Source organism: Suillus paluster (genome assembly GCF_016628075.1).
Source record: "Suillus paluster strain FC165 chromosome Unknown EDB91scaffold_581, whole genome shotgun sequence".
Lineage (NCBI taxonomy): Eukaryota > Fungi > Basidiomycota > Agaricomycetes > Boletales > Suillaceae > Suillus > Suillus paluster.
Genome location: NW_024538141.1, coordinates 1 through 12,716, shown reverse-complemented (window position 1 = coordinate 12,716; position 12,716 = coordinate 1). Strand labels below are relative to the sequence as shown.

At 46.9% G+C, this 12,716-nt stretch overlaps 3 protein-coding genes across 3 annotated transcripts; 2 read left to right on the top strand and 1 right to left on the bottom strand.

Moving 5' to 3' along the window:
- Nucleotides 1-6: 6 nt before the first annotated feature.
- EDB91DRAFT_1067025 (uncharacterized protein) lies at nt 7-3,522 on the bottom strand (the record flags this gene model as incomplete). Its single annotated transcript, XM_041314827.1, has 3 exons — nt 7-672; nt 751-2,579; nt 2,658-3,522. Coding segments are annotated over 3 exons (3,360 nt in total), but the record flags the coding sequence as incomplete, so codon positions are not given.
- A 2,119-nt stretch (nt 3,523-5,641) lies between these two features.
- On the top strand, nt 5,642-7,049 carry EDB91DRAFT_1090354 (uncharacterized protein; the record flags this gene model as incomplete). The annotated part of the gene is made up of 8 exons (XM_041316637.1): nt 5,642-5,762; nt 5,843-5,918; nt 5,970-6,090; nt 6,161-6,222; nt 6,278-6,354; nt 6,424-6,566; nt 6,596-6,643; nt 6,687-7,049. 8 exons carry the CDS (start codon nt 5,642-5,644, stop codon nt 7,047-7,049), a joined length of 1,011 nt encoding a protein of 336 aa, XP_041168377.1.
- Nucleotides 7,050-7,436: 387 nt separating this feature from the next.
- On the top strand, nt 7,437-10,512 carry EDB91DRAFT_1090353 (uncharacterized protein; the record flags this gene model as incomplete). The annotated part of the gene is made up of 11 exons (XM_041316636.1): nt 7,437-7,473; nt 7,558-8,121; nt 8,191-8,393; nt 8,451-9,207; nt 9,232-9,281; nt 9,344-9,466; nt 9,523-9,657; nt 9,714-9,800; nt 9,857-9,961; nt 10,026-10,457; nt 10,483-10,512. 11 exons carry the CDS (start codon nt 7,437-7,439, stop codon nt 10,510-10,512), a joined length of 2,523 nt encoding a protein of 840 aa, XP_041168376.1.
- Nucleotides 10,513-12,716: the final 2,204 nt, after the last annotated feature.

Below are 12,716 nucleotides of genomic sequence, written 5' to 3'. Positions count from 1 at the left end.
GCTTGTTATTGTCCAGCATTTCATGGCCTCCTGGAGTGAGTTTGGGTGTGGTCTGATTCCCTTCAAGACCTCGGGTGTGAGCATTAGCCAAACGTGCTTTGTGAACATGATGAATAATCGTCCGACGGACAGTCCTGTGTTCGATAACCAGGATGACCATGCCCATGGTCTCATGATTGTGGCAGGTGAACTGGCCACAACAGCTTTGAGTCGATTCCAAGTTGGTTTTCGGCCGAGAGGATAGTCTTCCAGCTCCGGCTCAGTACTTTGAAAAGACTCCAGCCTTCCCACTGCTCTATCCCTTTGAGCCTTGGCATTAACACCCATAATAGCCAGCACATTCACATCGTCGACTTGCTGCACTGCGTCCAGGCATGCATCGCTGCCGACATCAAATTCCTGCAGGAAAAACATCCCTGCTGTCTCCAGTACATTTCTGTATTCGAGGAGGGCAAGTGATTCACGGACGTGAAAATCATAGATGATCGGGGTAGATGTTGTCGAACGAAGCATGTGGTTGAGCAGGCCAGTGAGGATGCCGAGATTGGGAGGATTCTTTTTGACAATAGCAATCTGCGTCCTTTGAATCTCCCGCACCCTGCGCTTCATGAACTCGAACCAGATTTTCGATGGTATCCACAGGATTGGATCAGACTGCAGATATTCCATCGCCTGCAAATGAATTGTCAACACAAAGACATGATTCAGCCCCCTTGCGACTCATTGATGCACCATGGATGACTGACTGACCTTGCTTTCTATATTATCCAGAATTATTCTGGCCGCCTGGCCGCTCACCCTATATTCATCCCTCACTCCATATGTTTTTCCCCTACAACCATCGATCACCTTGCATATTTGGAAGCATTCAGCCATATAGGATGGTGCAAGCTTGTAGGCATCACTGTCCGATGCGAAGTTCACCTGGTTGTTGTTTGTTCGGATGGATTCATAGTAGAGATTGTAGGTGCTCCTGAATGCGATATGGGTTTGCTGTGATCTCTCCTGCTGCATCTCTGCCTGCAGCGCACCATATCTTGAGAGTGTGTTGTGATGATGGATCTCGCCTCTCTTGTAACCCCCTGCTCCGAATGATGCTTCCAAAGCATCTAATCTCCATACTCCAACGACTGGGACATCTGGGGAGTGAGGTGTGAATGAGATACCAACATCCACCAACAGCTCGCCGTGGCTCCTGTCTATCATGTATGGCCAGTCGAGGTCAGGGAGGTTGCTGCAAAGGGCCTCTTCTGGACCTCCAAAGCGCCCTCGTTGTCCATCCTTCGTAAGTAGCTTTATCCCCTTGCCCTCCAGAATGAAAAACAAAGAGCCATACATGCTGAGCTCAGCCTCACCATCGCGAATTCGATCATGCATGCGGTTCTGTACGTCCCTGAAGTCGTCATCTGACAGTGGAATTGATTTGGGGGGTGTCCATCCTCCTTGGCGCCTCCCTGCTCCCTTTGCCTTGTATCGTGCCTCCTCCAATGTGTATTTCAGGTACGGCTGCCAGCTGACATCGGTGCAGTCTCCTATAGATGGAAGCAACACCCTGTCCCAAAAGATGTCCTGTACCTCCTGTGGGATCAGCGTGATTCTCCGACCATTCACTGGGTGTTTGTGAATCATCCTTGGGAATGCGATGTAAAGATTGAGTGTTGAGGCAGCTGATGATATGCGCCCAATGCAGGCGTGAGGAATGGCAGACATCGGCATTCGTTTGGATAGCCATTCAGTCCTCCCACCAGGAGTGTTTGCGTCTTCTTCCGACTGTGGAATTGTGATCTCTACATATGTGTGATTGTGCTTGTAGATCCCAGGTTTCGTTTGAAATGGTGGCGTGACATAGATCCCAACGCTGCCTGTGCATCGGAATGTTTTGGTAGTCCATATGATGCTGTCTATGTCCACCGATCTCTCTATCTCATCTTCCGAAAATTGAATTGCATCTTGTTCGAGGTCCACATAAAATGCTGGTCCTTCTCCATAGCGATGGCTGGCGTGGCCACGGACAAAGGCGTCATGTCCGAACCTACACTCATCATGGAGTGGTGGATCGTAGTGTGCAAAGTCGATGATCTGAGAGGGGGAAAGTATTTCTACATCTGTGACCTGTGTGTGCCGTCCACCCTCATCCAAACCCAGTCGCTCCAGGGTATATGCGCCTGTTACACGATCCGGAATCTGTTTTGAAGCATCATAGGAGGCGGTGGTGCCGATTGACATGATGTGGTCCATAGTTGCGATAGGGTCACATTGATAGAAATTGTGGAATGCGCTTCGGGTGATTCTATAACCATGATCGACCCAGTCCAACCACGCAGTGGACACCTGCATCCCTCCAGCCTGGAATGTCATCAAGGTATTGTTTTCCCTCGGAGATCTTAGCATTTCTATTGTCGGTCCACCCTCATAATCATCGAATGTGAGTTCATCCTCAAGCCATCGTCGACCGTTATATGCAGCCAGGGCGACTGGTGCGATGGGACGTGGAAAGCGTTTGTTGCTTCCAAGATGCCAGTTGGAAACTCGCCTACGAGATGCAGAGGCCGATCCAGAACGTTGTGAATCAATTGGACCTGAACTGTTGATGTCTGCAGTAAGGTCATGTTCGAGTAGAAGGTGCGTTCCGATCGAGCGAGGGGCTATGGCACTACGATTCCGAGATCCGGCCAGTTCATTGTTAGTTTTGAACAGTCGCGCAAGTCTGGCCTTCCTATCTGCAGGTAAGCCTGTGCCAAGGGTATCATCGTCTTCATCTTCAACATCCTCCGCACCATCATCATCCACTGGAGCTCCACCGTCATTCTGGCAAGGGTGCGATGTGTTCTCGACATCCTGGGTGACGATGGGCCGTTGGCATGTTGAACAGGTAGCGCTCACAACAGTCAATTTCCGCAAGAGTTGAAGGCATTCGGCCTGGTGTCGTCCATTCTGGATGACATTGATGACCTCCTCATCTGGCATATCATCTGCGCTCCAATCGTCCGGAGGGTTGTCTAGCATCATAAGGTAGTCGTGGCAGCTTGTCTTGATACGTCCTGCGATAATGTGCAAAATCTTGATTCGCAGTAGGTGTCCACATTTTACATGAAAGGATGGTAGGTGTCCGTGCTCGTCCAGCCCTGTGTTGATGCATTGCTCCAACACAGAGCATGCAATAGGCCCGCAGTCGACTCCATTTTGTTCCCAATCCCTAGGTATCAGGACAACATCATCGACATCCTCTGGGCTCCAGCCATGAAGGGCTGCAATTCTCTTCCAAAATTCTGGTCCTCTCCAATCCTTCCAGTCATGTGGATTTACTCCATCCACGTCCATGGCATCATCTGAAATATGTCGACCCAGTACATGGGCTAGGCGTCCCTGAAAGTCGAAGATGACGGTGAAGAAATGATTTGAATGATGGACTATGAAGGCAACTGGAACCATAGGACATGCGCCCTCACGAGGCACAAAATGGTTTCTCCTAAAGAGTTCCACTCCTTCTTCAGTCATGTCATCCGTCATCGCGATGAACATATCGACATATCTCATGCATGATTTATCCTGTACCTCGTACCAAACGTTCAAGAGGTAAAAGTTCGCCACGGCCGCATCAAGCCATTCATCCAGAGCAAGTGTTCTCCAGCTGTGCCAGGCAGGGGTCCAAACAACAGGTCTGGCCATTGCACAAGCTGTATCGTCAACACATTAGTATTTCATGTCGTATGAATGTCATCATGAACTTACAGGCTATTTCCTCAACACTCTGTATAGGTAGTGTATGTTCTGGCTCGTCATGCGAAGGCGCCTGCATCTCTGATTGTGGTAATGGCGAAGGTCTGTAATCATTGTCTTGTATTCCTCTGACCGATTGAGCTGGACTCCCTAATACAATGTCCGTTGATTTAACACATACACATGATAAAACGCACATAAATGCTCTTGCTTACAGCGTGATTCTTCGATATGTTGTTCATCCTCATCGTCAGATTGAGGACCTTCCACAGGTGATCCCTGATGTATTTGTGTTTTGGTTGCTGGAAATTGAATGACGCAGCCTATGAGTATGAATGTTGGGCGAGGTAGAATCACATACCAGTTCTCTGTGCATGTCTGATGCGCCTGCTTGGACGTCCCCTATGTGGTTTATTAACTGGCCGTATGCTGACTTTCCTGTGCTCTATGACCGTGGACTCATCATTACCATGCGGTCTATGTTCTGTGTGCGGTGGTTCCTGCATAGGGCTACTAGTAGCACGGATCACATATTCGCCGTTATATTTCCCTCGCTCCTGAATCGAAGGCACCTGATCCTCAGAAATGGTTTTCTTGTTTTTGCCACCTGTGCCATACTGTCATAAGTATGAAATAGGTGTCAAGTCCAAGCACTCACGACGTGTGATTGCTCTCTTTGTTGGCCTTCCCCGTGGTTTAAGTGGCATATTCATCGTGGTACCCTGATTCCGTTTAGCCATTCCATTTCTGTATCTCGCCGTCGACTGTTCCACCAGATCATCCCATGTATTCAAACCATCGTTTGATGGAAGCGTTGCAACACATGACTCCTTTGGATTCCAATCCAGGATTCCAGTAGCCATGATGTGCTCTAAAACATCATATGTGTCGGGTTCGTCATGGGTCCCTACAAATTGAACATTGTCACATGCAGTGGTTCTCTTTCTATTAGATTGGATATGATCGTTTGTCGTAACGTGGGATGGCAATGTGTCGGGCAGTGGACTTGTGGTAGCACGAATGATTCGCTTTGCCATAATATTCTCGACATTTTGTGATGATGCTTCCTTTGGAATGTTGGCTACCTCTGTGGTCTGATTTCCACCTGTAGAAATGTGTGACAATGGGGAACATAGGGGTCAAGCATATGCACTCACGACGGTGCACAACTCGCTTTTTTGGTCTTCCGCGCTGTCGCTTATGTGTTTCGAGGACATTCATGCTATCATCCAATATTTTGCAGTTGTCTATGGCTACAGACAGCGCTCCGATGTTTTCATCGGTATTCCATCCGTCCTCAAATGTATTGTCAGCTGTGTGTCCACGTGTACCACAGACCGTTGAATCCTTTGGGTCCCATTCGAGAATTTTTGACTTCAAGATTTCTTCTAGACTGAAGGAAACGTCGTCCTCCATGTCGCGCAATGTACTCTGTAGCGACCCAAGAGATCGTTGTAATGAAATTCAGCGATCAACACCCTGTACTCAACGTGATATATTTCGGTCCATTTAGTTACGTGACTATCCTGCGCCTCGCAGCCTCTGATATACTTACTGTTCCCGACCTCATATCGTCCGATTTGCTTACATACTTTCCCTGACACAATGGCCGCCCATTTAACCACTGTCCGTGACGTGATAGCCTCCGATACACGGGATAGCCTGCATATTTCGGCTCCATTCAATACGATTCCATGCGCATCATTTTACACCTGTCTACCTAATTAATGTACACGATTGACTTTAGTATATATGCTGTAATGAAGATGCCATGTGTCTCGCCACACCATCTTGTTGATCCGTCCGTGCCCTTGAAGCCTATTTTTACGAAATAGACGTTGACTCCGACCGGAGGATATCGATTTCCTTCTCAGTTGTTCGTCTTGCATGATATTCTTTGTAGCTCTCCAACTCCACTGTCATGTCGAGCCGACCATCAATTACTAGCTACACATACCGTGCAAAGGGCACGAGAAGATTGCCTCCCATGAGCAGTGGTCACCCCAAGCTCCGCCAATTGAAGCGAAGCACGTCCTTGGAATGTCTGTTCAACTGTCTGCCTACTGATGATTGTTCGATTGCTCACGTCTACCTGGTATATTTGTATTTGTTCAACTCTCAGGGGTATATGATGCAGCTTTGGAAGACACGGACGCCGGGCCCACAGATGGCCGCTTGGTTATTAGAGTTGGGGAAGAGTATGGTAGTATCCGCATGTGTCATTCATAACACTAACAGATATCCTTTAGTGTCGCTATCTTTCCGCTCGAAGAACGGTCAGTCCCAATGATGGATGGCAGTCTACCTATCATGTCATATTGGTATGGTAAGATAAAGGATATCTACTGGAAGACTACTTCACACAATCAGGTCGGTGCACTGAATACTCCAAGGCATTGAACTTTCCCACTGACTTACTTACTCGTATCATAAATGACAGGAGGCGTGGCTTGATATTCAATGGTATTATAGACAGGTTGACTTGGAGGACGAAGGTATCGAGTATGTTGGTTGTTTCATCGTCGGTGAAATGATTCTGACAGGAATGAAAATTCAGCCTTGCAGATTGCGTCGGGACATATGAGCTAGTTCTCAGTGACCACACGTCTATAGTGGATATGCATTGTGTTGAGAGTATGTGCCTCGTGATGCTTTACTCATTATAAGACTCATGTGATTGTGATATTTTTTCATTCATGGTAGCTCATGCTACAATTTTGCGATATGACGAGGGTGATTTATCTCAACCCCAAATTCCAACTGAGACACTCTACCATCGATGGACGATGAACATGCATTTTGTAAACCGCGGTAACACTGTATACTTGGATGGAGTAAATATTTGTGTAAGCAGATGTTTTTTACGCTCCTCCAGCCCAGATTCATCCCTATGCGATATACAGAACTCACAACTATCCACACGGTGTGGTTGCAACGAATGCGATCCTGCATTCTCCTCCCCTCAGAATGTGCAGCGATTCTGCAGGACATGCGACAGGTGGTTCAATGAGATTTGCCTGGTGTCTAATGGACGCAGGATGCATAAGAAGACCAAGGTGCTCCTCCCATCTCTCTGTGACGGTATCACATTCGACAAAGAGTTTCTTGCGCTGATGACCATGCCAATTCGACGAGGGGGACCATGCGGTGTGGTTGGAAATGCACTGATTGTGGCGAAGATCCGGACGCTCATCACAGAGGCAATCAAGCGTGGAAGTCTGCCAGATGGTTGGAAGGAAGACATCCATAAAGCTGGTTTGACATTGACATCGTCTGACAAGCTCATTCCACGGTTCTACTGTCTGGTTTGTCCGGAGAAGGTGGTCTAGTTCGTCTTACAATGTCAAAATATATTTCCATGAATGCATGTGTCAGCCTCATGCATGAATGAATTCTGCCCAACTACCTACACCTGCTTGCGAAAATATGACATGTCTGAGCGCATCACCGGTTTATGAATAATGTTCTAATGAACTTATGTCGCGGATCGGATTTTGGTTAAACTCTGAAGCACATGATCTATTTGAATCATCTAACCCTAACTAATGTAGCGATTTTCCCAGACAATGCACCATGTCACCCCAGCCCGATCATTCAAACACTAATTTTTCCAAGACAGGTGTAATGCATGCAGGCCAAGCGGGCCGTATATAAACACATTTCGTGTGGCACAAACTTTAAACCGTCACAGGGCTCCGTATCAGGCGGACATCACAATGTCTAGCAGCCTAGCCTCATGCTGTCACGTAACACGTAAGTGATTTAGTAAGGGCACCCCAGATCAAAGACTTCCATTTCTCGAGTGCCACAGACTTTAAACTCAATTTTCAACATCAGCCCTCCCGGAGGTGGTACGACATCAATTTACATACACTGAGATCACAGGACTTGCACATTACCTTCACGCCTCCATGAATCCGTCATGTCAGTTCCGTGAATGGAGCGCACACGACCTCCAAAAGTTGATCCGAGTACAGGGGACTATTGAAGATGTTGATGGAGAATGCTCCCTGAAGATTTCCGGACAACGACAGAAGGGTTGTAGAATTGTTGCACACTATCGTTTGCCCCTTCAAGCGCTGAACAAGAAATGTGGTGTTTACAGGAAAATAGTCACCCACTTGACAGGGTTGCCCGGTTTGGATGCCGCAGACATGCTGAATACATATGCATCGGTCATGGAATATATGAACAATGTGCGGATCGCATTCCTAAAGGATGCTAGTCGGTCAGAAGATGCTCTGCATGGCGACTTCCAATCTCCGGCGCTTGATTATTACCTTTGGTTGGATCACACACAGCATGGCTTCCACGCTGAGTATCGCGATGCTCTAGAAAGAGATCACAATGTAACATTTGAAGCCATACAAAATGGGAGGTGTGCTGACATACTCCTCTTTGGTACGTGCTCTCCAACAATAATCAACTTAAATTTAAAGCTGTAATATCTGGTCCTGATGTACGACTCAGTTGATTGGCGTGTCTATCACAAACAGCAATGCAAGGACCACGATGTTTGTGGGGCAATACAGGGTTGCGGTCCAGGCGAGGACATCGAACATCTGCTAAGATTAGTAGAAGCCTCCATGAATGATATCGACCAGGCCCATGATCCAGGGAGTAATCCAGAATGTATGGAAGAGCCGGGGACTGAAACAGGTGTCATTGAAGCGGTATTGTATCTCCCTGTTCATAGGCAGTATTGGACGAAACTCATGTCTTGAATGTAGCCATCCAATAGATTCCCACCGTTCCCCCTACCTTTCGATCTAAATTGCCGGCAGATCGCTCTTAAGGCACTGGGAGGATCTGGCCGCCAACTGCTGATTCGTGGGTTTGGACGATGGTTGCCTAGCCATATTGCGATGCGAATGAGAGAAATCCAAGGACTTGACCACAACGACTCGTTGGAGAATCTCCTGGAGAATGGATTGCTCATGACCGCAAGGACTAAGGAGGAATTCTTTGAGGTCTTCGGCATGGTGGAGATGATGACAAAGTGCCAAAGCATATCGATTGACCGTGGCGAGATGGCGAAATTTTTCTCCGGTGTTGGACATTATCTTTACATGTCCCGCCAGGGCTCAGAATGTTCGCTGGAATATGGCCTGGACATTGGCCTATCGATTGAACACCAGTCACATCTCGATTTATCCAAAATCTCTCGGCCATCCATTCACTCGCTAGGCCTTATCTCAGATTCCGGGGCGCCGATGAACGTCGATACGCAGGAGCAATCACGAACTGTTACATCACCGCTTCTTCAGCGTGGTTCTGCATTGCCAGTCCCTGAGGAATACACGTCGCTGGTATATGGATCTGTAAACCGGGCCTTGGCGCATATTGGAGTCCAAACGGACTTCGACATTCATGATCAACGAATTTTCGGTGACTACACGGATCGCTTGTCCAACGCTGAACGCCACGCCAACATCGGGATCCAAGCCGTTTGCGATGTTGCTCAGATAGAGACTGGAGATGTTCCATGTCCGTGCGTAACTGAACCTGCAGCTTCAGTGCAACCAACCGATGACACTGTGTTGACTGACTTCATGACTCTGGTAATGCTTCCCCTCCTGTGCTTATTCCTAGCATAATCTTAATGTTGACATGATGGGTTCAGAACGGTGGAGACAATCCAGGCATTGATACTCCTGGCTGCCACCGACACGCTGATGTAGCCATGTTGGACTGGAAATGCGATCCTACAATTCCTGTCATGGTTCAGGCGGATATCGATTTCATGGTAGGATTTGCAATTCACAACCTCTCATGATACCAGTTTTGATATAACAAATCCAGGAGTATTCACAGCAATCACACATTAATGTTTCAGATGGCACAACACATGCTGTCGACACCGCGGCCGATCGGCCATATGACTCGGGTTCCCTGCAGTCAACCGATGACCTGGTATTTACTGGATTCAGCGATCCGGTATGAACACACATCCCGTACCTATCAGAATGCTGATATGCATGTTATGAATGCAGGACGATGCTCAAGACATCCCAACGGAGACCTATGATGCTTCCCTGCAGTCAACCGATGACCTGGTGTTTACTGGATTCAGCGATCCGGTATGAACACACCTCCCGTACCTGTCGGAATGCTGATGTAGATGTTATGAATGCAGGACAACGCTCAAGACGTGCCAACGGATACGCATTATGGTAACTGCATATCGAAGCTGGAATGCAAGCCTTCAATGATCACGCCCAATGAGCACTGCAATATTATGGTAGGCATTTCAATTGAGTTCCTGACATCGTACCAATTCTCATTTCCTTTTGCACCTGATGCAGGATTTCGCTGGATGTTTGATATCATCACGCACCAACAACAGTTATTCCAGTGGCATATCGGCCATGGTGACGTTTGACGGTTCCGACCCATGTAGCCAACCATCGACATCGATGTCGGAGGGCGCTCTTGTCAATAAAGAGCCCAGTATTTACATTGAAGCTCGTTCTCAGGAGAGTATCGATGTAGCTACTTCTCCTCCACTGAAGTCAAGATTACGTGACCGCATGAAGCAGAAGCCCACTGGAAAGATGCCCGTCACGAGGCATCCGACATTGCAACCTACACGACCTGTGCTATTTGCCGCCAAACGGAACACCATTAGGCAGAAGGTTAAGCCAACAAATCGGAAGTCGAACAAGAACAAATACACTCTACAAGATCTCGTGGACGAAACACTGGCACAGTTGAATGACACACCTTCAACACCTTGTGTAAGTGCTGCATACTACATGTTAGCGCGTTCATTCATATGACGATATAGATTGATATGTTTTTGATGGACCAAAACGGATATCAGTTTGTTCAATCTACAATCCGTTCTCACCATGAGTCATGGTTGGCGGTGGCTGGGTATGTTGCATCACTCCTGCGCAAAAAACTGATACATGGTGATATGAGAAAAATGGCGTTGTCTTTGATGTCAATCGAATTCTGGCTGAACGACATAGCAAAGGAATGCCGCGACGGCTTCCTGCATAAGGACACAGACATCCTGATGTCACCATTTGTAAGAAAGCAATGTTCTTGGCAATAGATCAATGCTCATTGGTATCTCATCAGGCCGATCATGTCCTGCAGGAATTTTCAACTCGAGCACTATCAGACGAGGCATCTGTGTGTAGTGTATTGCAGAGGATTTGGGTCAGTCACAGTCAACTTTCATCAAATATTTGCGGTGTCGCTGAGCTCATGGCAACATTCAGAGTCATGACATCGGTAATGATGTGATGTCGGTGCTGCGATATTTACTTCGCAACACTAAACATCACAACGATGACCCATACGCGCCCGGCCTATCTATTTGAGTTGAAAAATTATGGGGGCATAGATTTTTCCTTCGAGGAAAGTCCTAATATGGTTAGAGAGGGAAAGAGGAAATTATATAATCGGTTACAGAAGGAAAGAAGCATTACATACTTGGTTACAGAGGAAGAACTATGTCTAAAATGGTTAGACTTAATGCCAAGAACAAGGAAAGATGACACAAAGGAAAGGAATGGTGACATAAAGGAAAGGAAAGAAGGTACGAAGGGAAGGAATCATGACTAAGAGGAAAGGAAAAGAAGCATGACTAAGAGGAAAGGTTAGGAAAATCATCACTAAGAGCAAAGGAAAGAAGGCACGAAGGGAAGGAATCATGACTAAGAGCAAAGGAAAGGAAGCATGACTAAGAGGAAAGGTTAGGAAAATCATCACTAAGAGCAAAGGACAAACAAAAGGTTAGGTATTCCTTAATTTTTCCTCGTTCCCCCTAATCTATCTCTCCCTATCCTTTACACTCCATCATATCCACCAATCTCTCAAACACTGCAAAATACTCTATCTCACTCGTCCCTCATGTAAGGTTGACTATCAGTTCAACAGGAAAATGTGAACAAAACATCATAGCTTTGAGACGTGCTAATTGATGACACAAACACAGGTTCTTAGAAAAAGACACTTTCTGAGAGGCATCGGTTGTACTTGGACCGGGGAATCAGTGTACAACATTCTGCTATCAATATGATTGTATATATACAATTTTGAGTGATTGACTAGGCCAGAATGAGCATCAGGAGCATATGGTGAGTGTAGAGATGAATCGTCAAGAAGGTTGGGCATTCCTTAATTTTTCCTAGTCCCCCCTAATCTATCTCTCCCTATCCTTTACACTCCATCATATCCACCGATCTCTTAAACACCGCAAAATACTCCATCTCGCTCGTCCTTCAACTCTACCTCTTCACTTCATTTTTCCCTTCTTCCACTACAATCCTATCATAACAACATCTCAACCATCCTCTTCGCACTCCTCCTCTCATCTCTTACTCAATCCTTCCCTACTTATAGGGTCAAAATAGAAATAGGTTTCAAACTTGTGAAAAAATATCTTTTGACGGGCTGGTACATATCATAGAGGGTATCAATAGGATGGATATGAGCCAACAATTAAGAAAAACGGCGGTTGGATCGTGGAGATATGTCCAAAATACTGATATTTGAGCCAACCTCCCATATCACAATAATGCTGACCTCTGGAAGGTCTGGGACCATTCCCAATCGATTCACAGGCCTCAAATACCTTAGGAGCAATGTTTGCAGTATCGGTATTGAGGTGGAATACTGGGATAGTGACATACATGAGGTCAGGAGGAGGAGGAGGACCTTGTATATCTCAGGAACACGATTTTTCCAGGCAATTCTGGCTTTACCATCGTGTTCAGAGGGCTCAATAGCCCCCAGGAAAAATGCTTTTGAAGGACAGGCTAGTCATATGAAGTCTAGAAAAATCGATCTTTGGGTGGGGCAGCATGACTTGGGTGGCCAACTTTGGAACATGATTTTAGAGCGAAATCCGGCTCGACCAACGTGTTCAGATGGTCCAATAACCTATCTATATGTGCTGTCCGTCTGCAGGGGTGCAAACGTCCCCGTCCCCCTCCTGCCTTATTGGGACGATTCTCATGTAAGCGTCCCCCCGTCCCCCTTCG